Consider the following 15559-nt stretch of genomic DNA (forward strand, 5'->3'; position numbering starts at 1 on the left):
AAATCAAGTGAGGTAAAATATTCAAATATATAAAAAAGCAGTACCTTATATGCTAAAACTTCTCCGGAAAACGCTTCTTTAGGGATTTCCATCCTGAATAGGTGTCCCACATAGGCCGATGTGTCAGGAACACCCCATAACCTTTTTAGGCCATTTTTTGCTATTTCTGAATGATTTGCTGTCAGCTCCACCTGTGTAACGTTTCCTTGGTATAGATTATGTAAATAGAACCATAATATTTTATGTAGGACAGTAATTTTATGCCCGTACCTGGCATTTATGTATTTTTATTTCACGTATTTGATACTACTGAATAATTAAAAAAGGTCATGCAGCTGGAACAGGTATATGTGAATAATTCAGTGTGTTTCAACGGAAAAAAATCTAGATTACCTACTCATTAATATTAAAAGGGTTGGAATACAAAAAATGGGTTATAGTAAGAGTGCCTAGTTAATATTGTTATGAACGTACAGTCTGCTTTGTTATTTTACAAAAACAGTGTAAATTTAAGAATGTTTTATATCCAGAACTATAGGATGGTTAAATGTAAATTTTTCTATAAATAAACTAGAATTTTTAGGTCTTTTTAATTTTACCTCTACAAACATCTACATAACCACAATTTATCGTTATCACACGTGATAGAACATCCAAAATCATACCTGAAACTCCTCATTGTTATCAAACGCGAAGTCATCATCGTGCCGACTCAGTGCCCACGGACAGAGCAGGAGTATAGCACAGGCCACATATCTCGTGTGCCCCATCACGAACCAGGCGACGTCCCGGGTCGCGTCGCTCTCATAAACTCATTTCGATCTGTTGACAAACGTTTACAATGATTCGCTGTTGAGTGGTTTGTTTGTTTAACTAATTGTTAGTGTAAATAATATTGTTTCTGTATGAATAAGCTACGAGATTGAGAGCGTACGCATTCCGATCTTTAGAGTATACTTTGTTGAATGCATCGATAGACTTCTGGGTTTCATTAGAAGTTAAGTTATGTTTAGTATGAAGATGAGAAAATCTAAAAGCAAATTTTTGATCACTGTTCAATTCATTCTCATAATAAAATACCTATATTAAACAACATAAGGTCCAGTTACAACGGCCAGTGTTTCATCAGTAATAAGAGCCAAAAAAGGATCAAACGTTATTATGAAATTGTTAATAACTCCATGTGCTTGTTTACACGAGGAGCGTTTTAAAATATCGCTTACAAATGAGTAATAAATACAGCTAAAGTGGGGTGGAACAGAACGGAAACGACTGATACTGTTACACAGTAAAAGGCGCGTGCTGGCGCATAATTATACATAAATAGAAGCTTTTGATCGCCTTCCTTTAGCTGTTGCGAACTTATTCAAGTACGGCTAATGGATTTGTGGATATACTGGGGCATTCGTTTGATGACCTATATAAGCTTTATTATTTTAGATGGCCATACGTTCTTACATGTTTATTCGTAGACAATAGCGCAATGATACAAAGAGGGCTTAACTTAGCCTTGCAATAAATTGCTCTACATAGATGTCGTCTTGAGGAAGGGGGTTTTTATTGAATATATGTATTAATAAAATAAGTGGCCGTTTTATTGGATAGAGTAGATACAAGTAACCAAGATAAAAGAATATGTATTCTTGTTCCTTCAGCTTCTGACGACAGATCGGCTAAATAACCACTTTATTACATACAAATAAAACCATAAGGATTACCTGATCAAGCTATTGTAAAAATCACTGACATAATTTCCCGAAATAACGGGTAAACTTTGTTATTTCAGTATCGATACGGCAAGCCAACCTAAAGTATCCAATAAGTCTAACCGCAACCACAGCAACTTAGGTTGCTCAACCGACGGCATGCCAAAATATGCAAATTGTATACGAATCGATGAGAACGAGATTAATAATGTAGAAAATAAGATATCGAATACTTTAAAATAAATTGTGTAACGTTAAATTCAAAACCAAGAGTTCAACCTATTATTTCTGAAATACAGAACGATGCATTGCAAAATAAACCAAACAAAACATATTTATATGATGTATATGAACACGAATTCCAAACGCGCAAAGGGATAAATTCATTACTAAGGTAGATACTATTATCGTAAATCAAGCAATTTGTGTAAGCGCTGTAGTCTCTCACAGATGTTTAATATCGCAACGATTTGCTAAATGTAAACACAAATCCACTCCAATTATTTTAAGATGTGCTGAGAGATTGTAGATTGAAAATGTAATAACGTACAATAAAAATTACATGGAACAAAAATATAAGAATCACGTACAAAACGAATTTCAGGATATCGTGTCTGTATGAAGAAACAGTTAGGAAATCAAATTAGTGTCCGGTAAAATATTCATAAGTACACGGTATATACTTAGTAGTTATGTGAGTAGAAAGACAAAGCATAAATAGTGTCACGTAAAGCCAAAACTATAGGAGTACATATTTATGTAAATTAGCGCCACAAGCGATTCTACTAAAATCAGTTAAGCGTGTATTGTGTACACAGCTCGTTCATACTATGGTACGGGAGCTATTAACGTTGAAAAAGAAGTCATTTTAGTATAGCTGGTTTTTTGATATATTGTTCCTCTAGCTATTTCGGTTAGAGTCCGCGCAGTCTGGCTGGCCGGAGTGGTTGCGTTCAGTAGTGCGCATCTTATCTGCACAGGAAATTATCCTTAATTTAAAGTCATTTTTTAACGCGTAATTTTTAAACTTTTGCCTTTAGATAGATCCATCAATCATAATTTTTTTATTGCAAGACGTTTTTTTCGTTGTTAAATAGGTGCCAGACGCATTTTTTAATTTCGTTTTTATAAAAAATTCAAATTATTTTAGAATGTCTGTAAATTTCATATTATGTTCTTCAAACATAATATAACCTAAAATTAATTAGCCAGACGCTAATTCGATTGTTAAGTATTAAAAAATGAGTATAAATAAAAAAAAGTAATGAAGCATGCAGCTCATCAGCTAGTGTATTTTAACTATGCGACAGGAAATAATTGCAAGAATACAATATTATTTACACTTGTTCTTATAAATTAAAAAGTTAAAATGAAAAAAAAACATAAAAGTGAAAAATAAATTAAAGTTACCATACATTAAAAAGAATGGAATAAAAACTATATCAATGAAGGTTAAACAATTACATTGTTAAATTTAAAAAGCCATCTTCATAATCATCATCATCATCATCTTCCCTCTCACTGTCAGAATTATTTATGTTATCGTCTAAGCCGTCTAAGGAATTGTTATTGTTTTCCAATATTCCATTATCTGTAACAAAAAAAATAATAATTCATTTATTCAAAGTAAAAAGATTTGTTCGTTATGATATAATAATTTAGTTTTTCTTGATTAATGTTCTATTCAATACTTACTTTGAATAATAACATCTACAACTGTGGAAGGTGATTGCTCTCCCTCAAACCAAACAAAATCGTATTTATCTTTGTTGATGGTCCAACCAGAAGCAACTGGAGATAAAGCTGTCGGTTGTTTTTGGTGTGCATTTCTCCATAGCTTAGTCACATAGCGAACCCTTAATAAATGTTGAAACAATTCAGCCTTACAGGGTGGTAAACTGGAAGAGTCGAAGTATCGAAATTTTTTTGCAAAGTTTTCTTCAGATTTTTTACACTTGAAAGTACTTGAAAACAGATGAAATCGAACATCATTAATATTACAACAATTTTGGACACCGTACATTTGACAAATAAATTTCTCAAGGGTTATAAAGGTACTTTTCACTATTTCTTCATCATCGGTAATTATATTTTGAAAAGCTAGTTGATATTCGTTCGATTTTTCCAATATTTTAAAAGGTCTGACTTTGCCTTTTCTAAAAAATGCTGGTGTGTAATCACACCCGGTGATCGCGTGGAAGCATGGCAAAGATTTACATAAAGATACTCCAAGTATTCGGTATATTTCATTAACGTTTATATATCGCTGATGATTTCCTACACCCATATCCATCCAGATTTTCAAAGATGATTTCAAAGATTGTTGATGTACCCTTATAGTTTATTTTTAACTTAAGGAATAAAATGTACCAATGGAAGGTACTTATTCCCACAACACAGGGAATCCTAGAGTAGGAACAATTCAATTTCTATGCATCTTATATTTTCGAAAAAAAAAAGTTATTGTTTATTGTTATTTAATTTTCGCGGCCGACCCTTTCTATCTGTCTTGCACTTTAAACTATCTCTCCATATACACAATCATCAAATTGTTATACTTACCTACTTTCACTACGTTTTTATTTGTACATATTTAATACTTAACAATCGAATTAGCGTCTGGCTAATTAATTTTAGATTATATTATGTTTGAAGAACATAATATGAAATTTACAGACATTCTAAAATAATTTGAATTTTTTATAAAAACGAAATTAAAAATTGCGTCTGGCACCTATTTAACAACGAAAAAAACGTCTTGCAATAAAAAAATTATGATTGATGGATCTATCTAAAGGCAAAAGTTTAAAAATTACGCGTTAAAAAATGACTTTAAATTAAGGATAATTTCCTGTGCAGATAAGATGCGCACTACTGAACGCAACCACTCCGGCCAGCCAGACTGCGCGGACTCTAACCGAAATAGCTAGAGGAACAATATATCAAAAAACCAACTATACTAAAATTCTCACTTGTCAACGTTGGTAGCTCCTATACGACTAAGCCCAGCTTCATAAATCACTGTTATCGATAAACTGTTAGTTTTCCCAGAAGCGATGAACTTTATTATGTGCAAGTAGTTTGCCTAGCTTGCTTCTCTTAATAGTTTCCTGTTAGTGAATACCTAAATTAGGATTGTTGTTGTAGCGATTAATTAATTGTTACGGGTCTTTATTTTATAAATGGGATTATAATATTACACGCTTAAAGGCTATTAAGATTTGATAATAATACTGATGCCGTAACAATAAATAATACACATTTCAGAGGTAAAAAAGTCATCTGCCACATAGGTTAAGATTACCTGCTTGCGCAGTAAAAATCTATCTGCCAATATATACAAAAGACATCTGCCATGTGCTAACGGCCACGAGACAGGCAGTTTTATCATTTGTGTCCTATCAGAAAGTTAGATGTATTACTTTTATCTCTGAACAAGCAAACGGGCAGGAAGTCCGTAAGTTAACAATCCCGCCCTCAGGCACTCGGATACTTTTGTTTTTTCTCTCTATATTTATGATGTTTGATTTTATCATGGCTTGTACATATTACCGTTAGGTATTATCATTGATTACTCAAATCGCCTACTAGCTATTTCCATAGCTCCATCATTTAACTGGTAACTATGGCTTAGCAAAGGATTGAGCACGTCACGTTTGACGGGCAGTGTAACCCGTATTTGAATTTGCCACTGTAAATTTTAGACCAACGTGCGTCAAACTAAACTACAAGTTATATTACAAATGTATTTAGGTACTCGTATTCGCAGCTCCGGGTCCCTTTGAGTATGGCAGCCCCAATGAGGGGTGAGTTAGAGGGTTGGTACAATGGATCTCTTCCCTCGACGAAATCTTAAGTTTCCCCCGCTATGAGAGCTTACCGAATTTAACATTTTGCTGTGCAATGTACTAACTTACGGTTTATATGAAGTAGGAAGGAAATTTCTTAAAATTTTTTACTAACAATAGGGCCCTACGTAATAGGGTTGCTGGTATTTTCGAAAGGCTCAAAAAATCATGTTATCACTACCTTAGTACTAACAACAAGACGAACCATAAACATTCCACTACTGATTGGATTCGAGTGGCAATTTAATGCATTTTTAGCGATGTTGGAGATTTTGAATGGTTTTATTTGCGCTGTAAGATTGCTTCCAGCTCAATTATAAGAGATAAATGCGTCAAAATTTATATCAGTTCGTATAATCAACATGTATGTGTGTAATAATATCTTCTTACAAAATGAGTTTCTGTGACCTTTATAGTCATGAAATGTTGCGGTTACAATGAACGCAGGGAGAAGTAATATTGCAAAATGAAATTTATATTTACTTATCAACTTTTCACCGACGTACGGCTATTACAAAGTAAAATAAGGAAGGAACAAAAATAAATCGCAAAGAAATAGGGACGGCTGTAATCGAAAAACGGTTCATAAAAGCAATTTGGTCCCCTGCATTTGTTGGGCAAACATAATAACGTGGTTTATTTAACTTTGGTTGTATTGTATCAAGACAAAAACAATTAATTAAAATCTTTTAAAACAAACAATTCATAGGGTCATGATTTAATGAACATTTTATACAAAGTGAAAGGAAAGTCTAGTTCTTATTCATAAAATTAAGACAGTCGTTTAATTTTACTCTTAACTTGTTACTAAAAGCAATTAAAAATATCCTACGATTGGGTGTCAGTCTCGTTGTTATATTAGAATGACATCAAGCCACAAGCTTTTTTAAACAAGAAGACTAGTTATGATATTCACCTCCATACCCACGTTATAACAAGACAGGCGACTAGTAGATAGCTTCATGTTTATGTCCGAAGTTTCATCGTTAATATTCAATCAGCTGTCTCTTGAATTATTCAAGCTGTATCAAACCTGATTACCAGCTATCCCTGCTAACCTAAATACATAAAACGGTGCAGTGGCTTCATAGGGATTGGGATATTGTGCACCCTTTTTCCTTGTTATAACAATTACCTTAACATAACCGAAAGCGACCTTTGATTAACATTTGAAGCCATATAAAGCTATAAAACCTATAGTTTTAATATGGGTTGGTAAATGAAGTATAATTTATATGATAAATATAAAATATTTTGTCCCACAGTAAATTTTGATACCCAAAATAGCTGCTTATTTTTAAATTAGGAGCTTTTGAGCAGTCCAACCGGGATTTGGGCGAAAATGGAGACCTTTCCTTTGAATACTTTGACAAAATCTGTTAAGGACTGCGAAATTCAAGCGGCATTTATGAAACCTGTGGAAACTACGATAAAGAGAAATGGGGATACTATAAATTTTAATTGAGCATATTTTGAAAGCCTTTTTATGCAAGATAAATCACATACGACTCGATTAAGAAGTATAAATTATATCAGTATACTTCTGCTTTACATTACAAGCGTAACTTCAATTAAAAAAAGTATGACATTTCTAGGAGCTTATTTCACTTGCCATGATTTCACTCATTCCAAATGAGATATTTTTAAATGCTACCGTTTCGACAGCGGAAGTCACGTGCTGGCTGCATGTGCACCGTTGTCATTCCCAGTATTGAGGTGCTATAAATATGTATGTGACTTACTCTCCTGTTGTGTTTATATCTGTGAGGCGGTAGCCTAGCCCACCCATGTCGCTATTGTTACGTAAAGGGCAAAAAAGCCTTTGTTTCACCCTTGGGCGACAGACGAGCACCGCAGGTGACGTTCGAGATAAAAATGAAGCTTAAAGGTTGGAGCCTTTTTCCCAATAGATGGATAGGGGTAAAGGTTTAAATTGTTAGCGAGGGCAGTTCATGGAATACTTTGCGTTTACGACGATACGTATTTATCATCGAGCAAGGATCTAAAATCATAAAGTATTTTTGAAGTAACTTTCTTTTAAATATTAAATGAAAATAAATATTCAGCCAGATATATACTAACGAAGCTACGCTTAAAAGATCTTACAAGTTGAATAAAGTCATATCTGATTCAAGGAAAAGGGACTGATTCTTTTGGTGTACGCACTGCCCTTTAAAATCGACCACGTGTTAACGGATATTTTTTATGGGGCCGTCAAAATGGCACGTCTATTTTCTGCCCATGCTTTATTGTTACTGGTGAATTATCGCCGTCTGCTTTATGATGGAATTAATATTTTATCGAGCCGTGTAAATGTTTGTTTTAGCCTGGATATGACACAGTTTTCGCTGCGCTACGTTATGATAGAGACACGAGAGATAAATATGAAATTCCATCCTCCATACACGTGCGCATTGTGGATTAGAAACTTGACTGGGCTTTGATGTGGTATTTACTTTTCCATTTATGTCGAGTACATTTCCACTTGAATTGTTTAAAAGTGAAATTATACTTTGAACGTTCATTTTTCAAAATGCAATAGACGATGTTTTTGTAGACGATTTTTACATCGCATGAAAAGGCATTTAAAGTAAACATATTCAAGAGTCTGTTTACTTTCAGAGACTTAACAGGATAACCTGTTACTATGTAAATATACCGTATAACTTTTTAATGAAGCTCTTAAATGTATAAAGTTAGTGAGGTAATACGATGCAAACTCCGTCGTCGTTTGTTAAAAATTCTCCTTTTCCGCCTGTAATAACGCGGAAATGCCATATTTCTACAGGAAATTATATTTCAAGAGTTCCTAACTAATGGAACTAATTAAAGAACTAGATGCTAATGAGCCAGCTTCGATAATCATGTATGCTTTGGTTCTTTTACAAAGGAATCTTCTCAGAGCTCTTAAATGAACGCATTTTAAATGAAAGCGTGTTTTAGTTTTCAGAATTACACCATTCATATATATCATTGCTCGAATAAAACTGTTAACAGAACAAGTTCATTATTGCTATACTTACTATAAATAAAATCTACACTCGCCATAGACGTAGTTTATTTTCAGATGAGTAGGCACCTACGATAAGCTTCATTCAGATTTTGCGCTAAGTTATTTTCGATGAAGAAAAATAGGTTTTATTGATGAGAGACATTTGTTAGCATTAAATAGGTTTAGTGTTTATTAGTGTTCATGCAATTCAAATTCGTATTTATATACAACTACACAAGTAAAACTGTCATTACTTTAGGTAATAAGGTATTAGCTGTATGCTCGGCAAATCATGCATAAATATATTGTTACGTGTGTGATATTTCAGGAGATTATGCAACTTCTATATAACAGTCAATGACTCAGTATCTTAATGAATTGGCAGCCGAAATCAGGTGATAGGCCTAGCTCGTGCCAAGTCGTAACACTATTATTACACGCACTAAACTGCTCTATGAGGCCTAGTTTTATGATCTGGTAAGGTCAACGCAGTTGTTAGAAATTTAATTAGTAGTAAATGTATTTTGCAGGAAGCTTTTACTGGACATTCTTCGGATTTTTTTATAAATAAGTAGAAACATATACGCGTTGATTTGGGAGACCTAGTTAGGTCCACTAGTTTATAATAATTTGTCAGCAGTTGATATGAGTTAGTCCGGGATACATCGCCCATTTTTGCAAGTGATTACTATCAAGCTAATTTTTCGTGAGTAGCTTTATTTTGATGAGATGCCCAATAATTGCATGTACGAAACTCTCGATTGTGGTAGCTAACAGAGGTAACAAGGATAAAAATTTTTGATTTGACGGTTCTCAAATATTTATTACGCAATTTGTAGGACAATATGTCTGTTGAATTATATAAGTATTAAATACGTGAAAATAAAAAAATCAGCTGGTTAGTAATCATTTATGATGACTTCGTTATCGATACACATTGGAAAGGGGGACTCTTTGATCAAACCATAGATTTTGTAGGACAAATATTTTTTCGAATAATTTAGATAATTATCTTGAGATTGAACAAAAAAAAAAACATTCAGTTAGTAATTAATATTTGAGAACCATCAAATCAAAATATTTTATCCTTGTTTCCTCTGGTAGCTACCACAATCGAGAGTTTTGTACATGAAATTATTGGGCATCTCATCAAAATAAAGCTACTCACGAAAAATTAGCTTGATAGTAATCACTTGCAAAAATGGGCGATGTATCCCGGACTAAGTATGTTATACTTAATTATTATAATGTATTGCAACGTTTCAAACGTTAAATTATGTGTCTTAGTTATATTTATTTCGTGGTGTAGGTTTATGTGGGGCAAATGTTCTCAAATAAATAAATAAACGATTATTGCACATTTTTTATGTCTTTTGCCCACGTTTGAGATCTGGATGAAAATTTGTATGTAATTCTTATCGAGTACCTACCTTATATATATATATATACCTACCAAGTCGAATTATTATGATTGCGCTTTTCATCAAAGATCGAAACACGATAACATATTTCCCTATTCCAATTTCAATTTCCCTAATTTCTATATTTATTTTTTAAACGCCTATGAAACTTTTGTTTTATTATAATAGGAATGTTTCTGGTAACTATAAAAGATGCGACGAGAATTCCCAAGATACTGTAGGTACCTACCTATAAATAGCGGAACTAAACAACTGTTTCTTTTAAAATTTATGAAGGGCCATGCGTTTCCAAGCTACCAGATCGAATAGATGCGTTACGTGGACATCATTAGTTGTTTCCTTTCATAACGTTTTGATCCTAATTATGTTAATGTATTATTAGGTGGTTCTTTAATATTTATATCCATGTGTTAATGGGTGTCTATTTCTCAAAAAATTTAGAGCTTAACATCATTTCATTCTCTTTCAACACCAGAACTTTTGTACAAAATGTTATCTTATAACTATCATAGAAATTTCTAAACTACGAGCATGTGTAAGACATAAAAGCTAAAAAGAATACATTCTATTATACTCAAATGTAACCAATTCTCTCCATTCACCATAAATCTCAAACTCAGTTCGAAAGAGCAATAAACCGTGGCGTAAAAAACACGATAAAAGCAGCATTTTTTGTGAGTCCATTTTAAAATGAATTCGCTGGCAATTCGAAGAGCTCACTACATAATGTGATCGTCAGCCATTTCGCTGCACGGAGCCGTGATTTACACCGCACCAGACCTATATAGTCCTTTATTGTGGACGCATCGGAACTGGGATTTATTTGTCTCTCTCCAGACTGAACGTGGTTTGCATGTGTGTGTATATATGTATACTATACTCGTACAAGGGTAGAGAATTGAAAGATTTCCTTGGGTTTTTTACCAGGTCGTTCTTATCTTATAATTGCTTGGTACAAGTATAAGTATCGTAAATTAATGCAGGTTTAGTGCAACACTGTATAGATGCATTTAATATGCAATTATAAAATAATAAATCCGTAAAACGAGAAATTAATGGAGGTTAAGGCTTATGATATTTGTTCAACCAGTTTCTCAAGACTGACCCACATTTTTAAAAATTTTATTGTACACAACAATAACATTCAGCAAAATTTGCAAATACATATAAGTATTGTATTTTTTTACGATTACTTTGTCACTACACGATTACTAAGCAACTTGCAATTAAAGCTTTAAAAGTTTTTCTAGTCTATACGCTAATCTTAACGACTATTTCTTATAGACACGTTCAACGTCTACGATATTGTAGATTCCTTGCTAATCGCGCAAATGTTCCAGCAGTACCCAGACTTGTATTCAGGAGATGTCGGAAGGAGTGATTTACGCGTTACGAACACCCCGTCTAGACAGTGCACTAACCCACGCTGGTTAGACCCACAACATAGTGCCTGTAAGTTGTAACACTTGACAGTCATTTGTACCCACTACAATACAAACGTGGTACAAACAGACACTTCGATTTTAGCCCCATGTCATACACGCTTCAATAACGCTAATGTATTGAAAATCGTGTCGATATGATCAGGAAATAATTTCCTTTTTTAAGCACGCAAAACATAATGAAACATTGCCACAATTCAGTTCCTATAACATACATTTTTTTACCATTATTGTAATCGCAATTGAGATGGTAAAAAGGCTGGTAAACATTATTCTTTATTTCATTCAGTATTCATTATATTCATCAGTTATGAACTAGTTTTTAAAGCAAAATAGCTTACTTGTGTATATTTATGCCGCGATGGACGGCGTTGCAGGAACTTTAAAACCTGAAACAACAATAGCAATAAATTATTACAAGAGTTGACCTCGATTGACTTGGCGTGATTTGGCGACATTCAAGTCGTTGTCATCACGCAAATCTGTAATCAAATACGAATCAGTTAGATTCATTATTGCTTGTACGAAAATAATAAAAAAAGTATTAAAATTTCTAAGTAGAGCTTAGGATTAAACCTGGAATATAGCTATAAAGTTTCAACGTAACGTGGCATATTATAAAAGGGAAAATAGCTGACGGATTGCGTGTGCAGTGAGTCGTTTTATAGAAAAATTTATAACGTAGTACGAAGAAATACAGTCGCAATCGTGACAATTTCAGAGTAATTCAAAACTTAAGTAACCGTCTTTGTACTACGACGCCAACAACCACAGCACGAAGAGCGAGCGGAATTAACTATTAACTTAATAAGTTCCAATTATTTCGCGCAAAGAACCGCTCACCGCTCTATAGAACTGTTAGACATAATTTCGTTGGATATCTGAGAGGCTATTAAAACTTCGCGGAACGTACACAGGGTATAACATCCGTCGTACCGCTGTATGATGGTTTATATGATTTCATGACCGCGGCACAGCTTTGCTCATTTTGCAATAAATTATGAATACGCATTTTACTTGGAATTCTGGCGTTTTTCTCACATAAATTATAAAGAAATTGTAATATATGTGCGAAACCATTTTACTATACGCAAAATGTATACTATAAAGTATTATTATGTTCGTTAAGCACATCATACACAGACAACTAGTAGCAAACAACATTTCCGCCGCCACAAACTCAAGCGTGTAGGTTCTGTCCCGAGTCCTGGCACAGTTTGAAACAAAGTGGTTGAAAAGGTTCATTCAATGAACTTCGTGGACTCTACAGAGGATAGAGTTGGCTTTTACAACGGCTGCTGGATTTAAAATATTTTATCGAGCGGAATTCTATTTGAGAATATTGCGTTATACGGGCGGAAAAAACGTTTGGAATTTTCTTAAGGCTTTGCTGTAGTAACTCACAATGAGCATAATGTGAACATTTTTATTTGAACAATGTGTTCGCATTTTCACTTAGATGGTAGGTATACTTTAAAATTTTTACTGTTTATGGTTTTATAACGTCTGTAAACGATATAGCTCAAATAGTCATATCCAGGCAATTAAGTGATTGCTTTTTTTAGAGCATAACTCATTAAAATAATTATTAAATACTTAGTATGATATTTTATAACGGTTCTAAACATTAATAATTTTGTACTATTTTCACGCGCATGTTTGAGTACCCAAAACGAAACATAGTTAATCGTCAAAATATCATTTATTATGTATCAGTATGGTCACTAAAAACATTGTTGATACACACAAGAATCTCTCCAATATAATAAAAACAAGAAAAATCCAACACCACCTTTGCTGTTTTCAATTTATTATTCATTAAAACTTTCCCAATTACTTTCGCTTCTAAACGGTTAAATATTTTAAGAATCGTGAATATCTCAAGAGATTAATAAGGAAGTTGTAAGCTGCTATGCGGAAAATCTTTCTGGGACATTTTACATTTATAATAGATTTTAAAGTGTAGTAGTATCTACTTGTAAACATATGTTCTTGTAGTTTTTTGTAGCTTTATACCAGGTATACGGTTAATTATATTTGAACTACATTTATTAGTAGTGGTTTTATACATACGTTTCATTATTTTACTATTCCTCAATAATGACTACGTTTAAAAATCCCTTTAATATACAATACTTTAACTTCTTCTTCGAGCGTGTCTGCCGAGCACAAGTGTCAGAAATAAAACTTCTTTGGCAAGATTCAAAAGCTATACCAAAATCGTCGCCTTACTCCATGACGTGACGGTATTGGCATAATGCGATCTTGAAATTTTACTCTCAACGCGCTTAAGAAGTTTCACTTTAAAAAATAAATTGCAGTCATAAAATGATTTACGTATTGCACACATGCGTTGGTTTGATTCAACCCAGTGTCTACATGAGTTCACTGATGAATCACTATGTACCAATACACTTAGCAAGTTCATGCATCCTTCACGTTGGCTGAATGTAAGCAAAAGCTAAAAATAACTAATCTCATGTGTTAACTTGTGAAAAATGTTCGCTTGTTCGATTTTTATTGATCTTAACGAATTAACGTTTATGAATTAAAATAAGTGTGGTTTAAAGGTCGTTTTTAAATTATTCATGATAGTCTTGTAATATGTGGTTTGTACCATTGTATACTTAATTGTGATTTTATTGAAATATCGTATTTAATAGTTGATTCAAAATTTTTGTATCAATGCATATGGTACATAGGAATTGCTAACTTTTACATTATTTCTAATACACCTAACATTTATAAAAAAGTATATCACATGCATCTATAGCTTTTTAAACATTCTCGCATCACTTCTCGTTACAAAATGAGATGCCCCTTGGCCGTTTTGTAGAGAAAGTATAAAAGAGCCAATAAACCAGAAAAAACTCAGACCACCAAATTGTTCAATCCATTATATTTTATCCTATGGCAGTTAAAATAACACGGCGATCAATTTTTCTTATTGCCTTTTAATTGGCTCGTAAATCGATAGCAGCTGTTACAGTAATTAATTTAGGGAACAATTATACAGAAATTGAAAAAGGGGATGTAATGGAGCATGTCAGTGGTATTGTACAAATATCTATTGGTTGTTAACTTGTTAAACAATTAATGTAGGGGAGCTTACGAATAAGGCTTACGGGAAAGCTGAAACCCTAACGCGGACTTTTTCGTCCGTTGAAAGCTTCACTTAAGAAGCTTAGTTGTGACAGCTTAAAAAGACTGGGAATTCGGAGCCGTTCTTATTACTAAGATTGTGTAACATTACCTTAATTCCTATACCTATATTATTCAGTAAACAACATTGTTATTAAAATAAATCCAACGCAATGTGAAGCAATTTGTAAACGAGACTGTTAACAGAGAATACTTATACGGAATATCGTACCAACTACCAAGAATAAAAACTGCATTATATCCACTTGACGTCTTGGAAACGCTTCATTTATTCATATTTCACCTGTCTTTCATTAAGAACAGGTTCACCGACACTAGACGGTCTCATTCATTGAACAAACAATAACTTACATATCTTTACGTCCATTAAGAACTTCTTTGAATGTGTTTTTACCCGTGTTGACTATTCAGACAATTTTAATTAGGGATAAAATATAAAGAAGAGAACCCTACACGACGTTATACCTACCTATAGGTATATGAAAATTGTACCTATCAATGATTTCTTAATAAATTAAATGGAAGTTCATGTTTCTCAAATACAGGTGACGTAATAAATAATAATAAATATGATGTGTTAAATAGATCGAAACGAACTAAATGGGCGCAGTCAAACTAGTCAAGAGCCCTATGTTTCGACACCACCGATTAATGTACATAGTGACTTATGGAGTGTGGAGGCCGGGCCGGTTACATGATGTCATCCGTGTCGGTCAATTGTCGCAGCCGTGTCACATTGCGTAACTATTCCAATATTTTGACTTGCTTTCATTCACTTAAACGAACTGCTAGTTAAAATACATTTGCATGTTCACTCTAATGCTATTCAATCCATTACTGTTCACATATTGCATGGATAAATATATTAGAAATCATTTATAGATTAAATAGTTTAAATGAAGCAAAAACTGAACGTCAGACGAACGTACGTGTTATCGCTATCGGAATAATAAATACAAAGTCGGCTCTGTAAATGCAATGCATGGCT

The 15559-nt window shown here is 33.4% G+C and overlaps 1 protein-coding gene across 4 annotated transcripts in view; it reads right to left on the reverse strand.

Annotated features, from left to right (window-relative positions):
- Positions 1-15559, reverse strand: part of Dg (Dystroglycan) — a 67228-nt gene that overhangs the window by 17950 nt on the left and 33719 nt on the right. For all 4 annotated transcript variants that reach the window (XM_090110598.1, XM_090110594.1, XM_090110596.1 and 1 more), the window contains 3 exons: positions 11751-11798; positions 666-822; positions 45-191 (listed from right to left, as the gene is read on the reverse strand). In XM_090110598.1, coding sequence (XP_089966724.1) covers positions 45-191; positions 666-770 — 252 coding nt within the window. In that variant the 5' untranslated portion in view covers positions 771-822; positions 11751-11798. The remainder of the gene's footprint in view (positions 1-44; positions 192-665; positions 823-11750; positions 11799-15559) is intronic.

This window comes from Colias eurytheme, chromosome 16 (genome assembly GCF_061535395.1).
Source record: "Colias eurytheme isolate Ceu_HAF_F1 chromosome 16, ilColEury1 Martin Lab GWU primary, whole genome shotgun sequence".
Taxonomy (NCBI): Eukaryota; Metazoa; Arthropoda; class Insecta; order Lepidoptera; family Pieridae; genus Colias; species Colias eurytheme.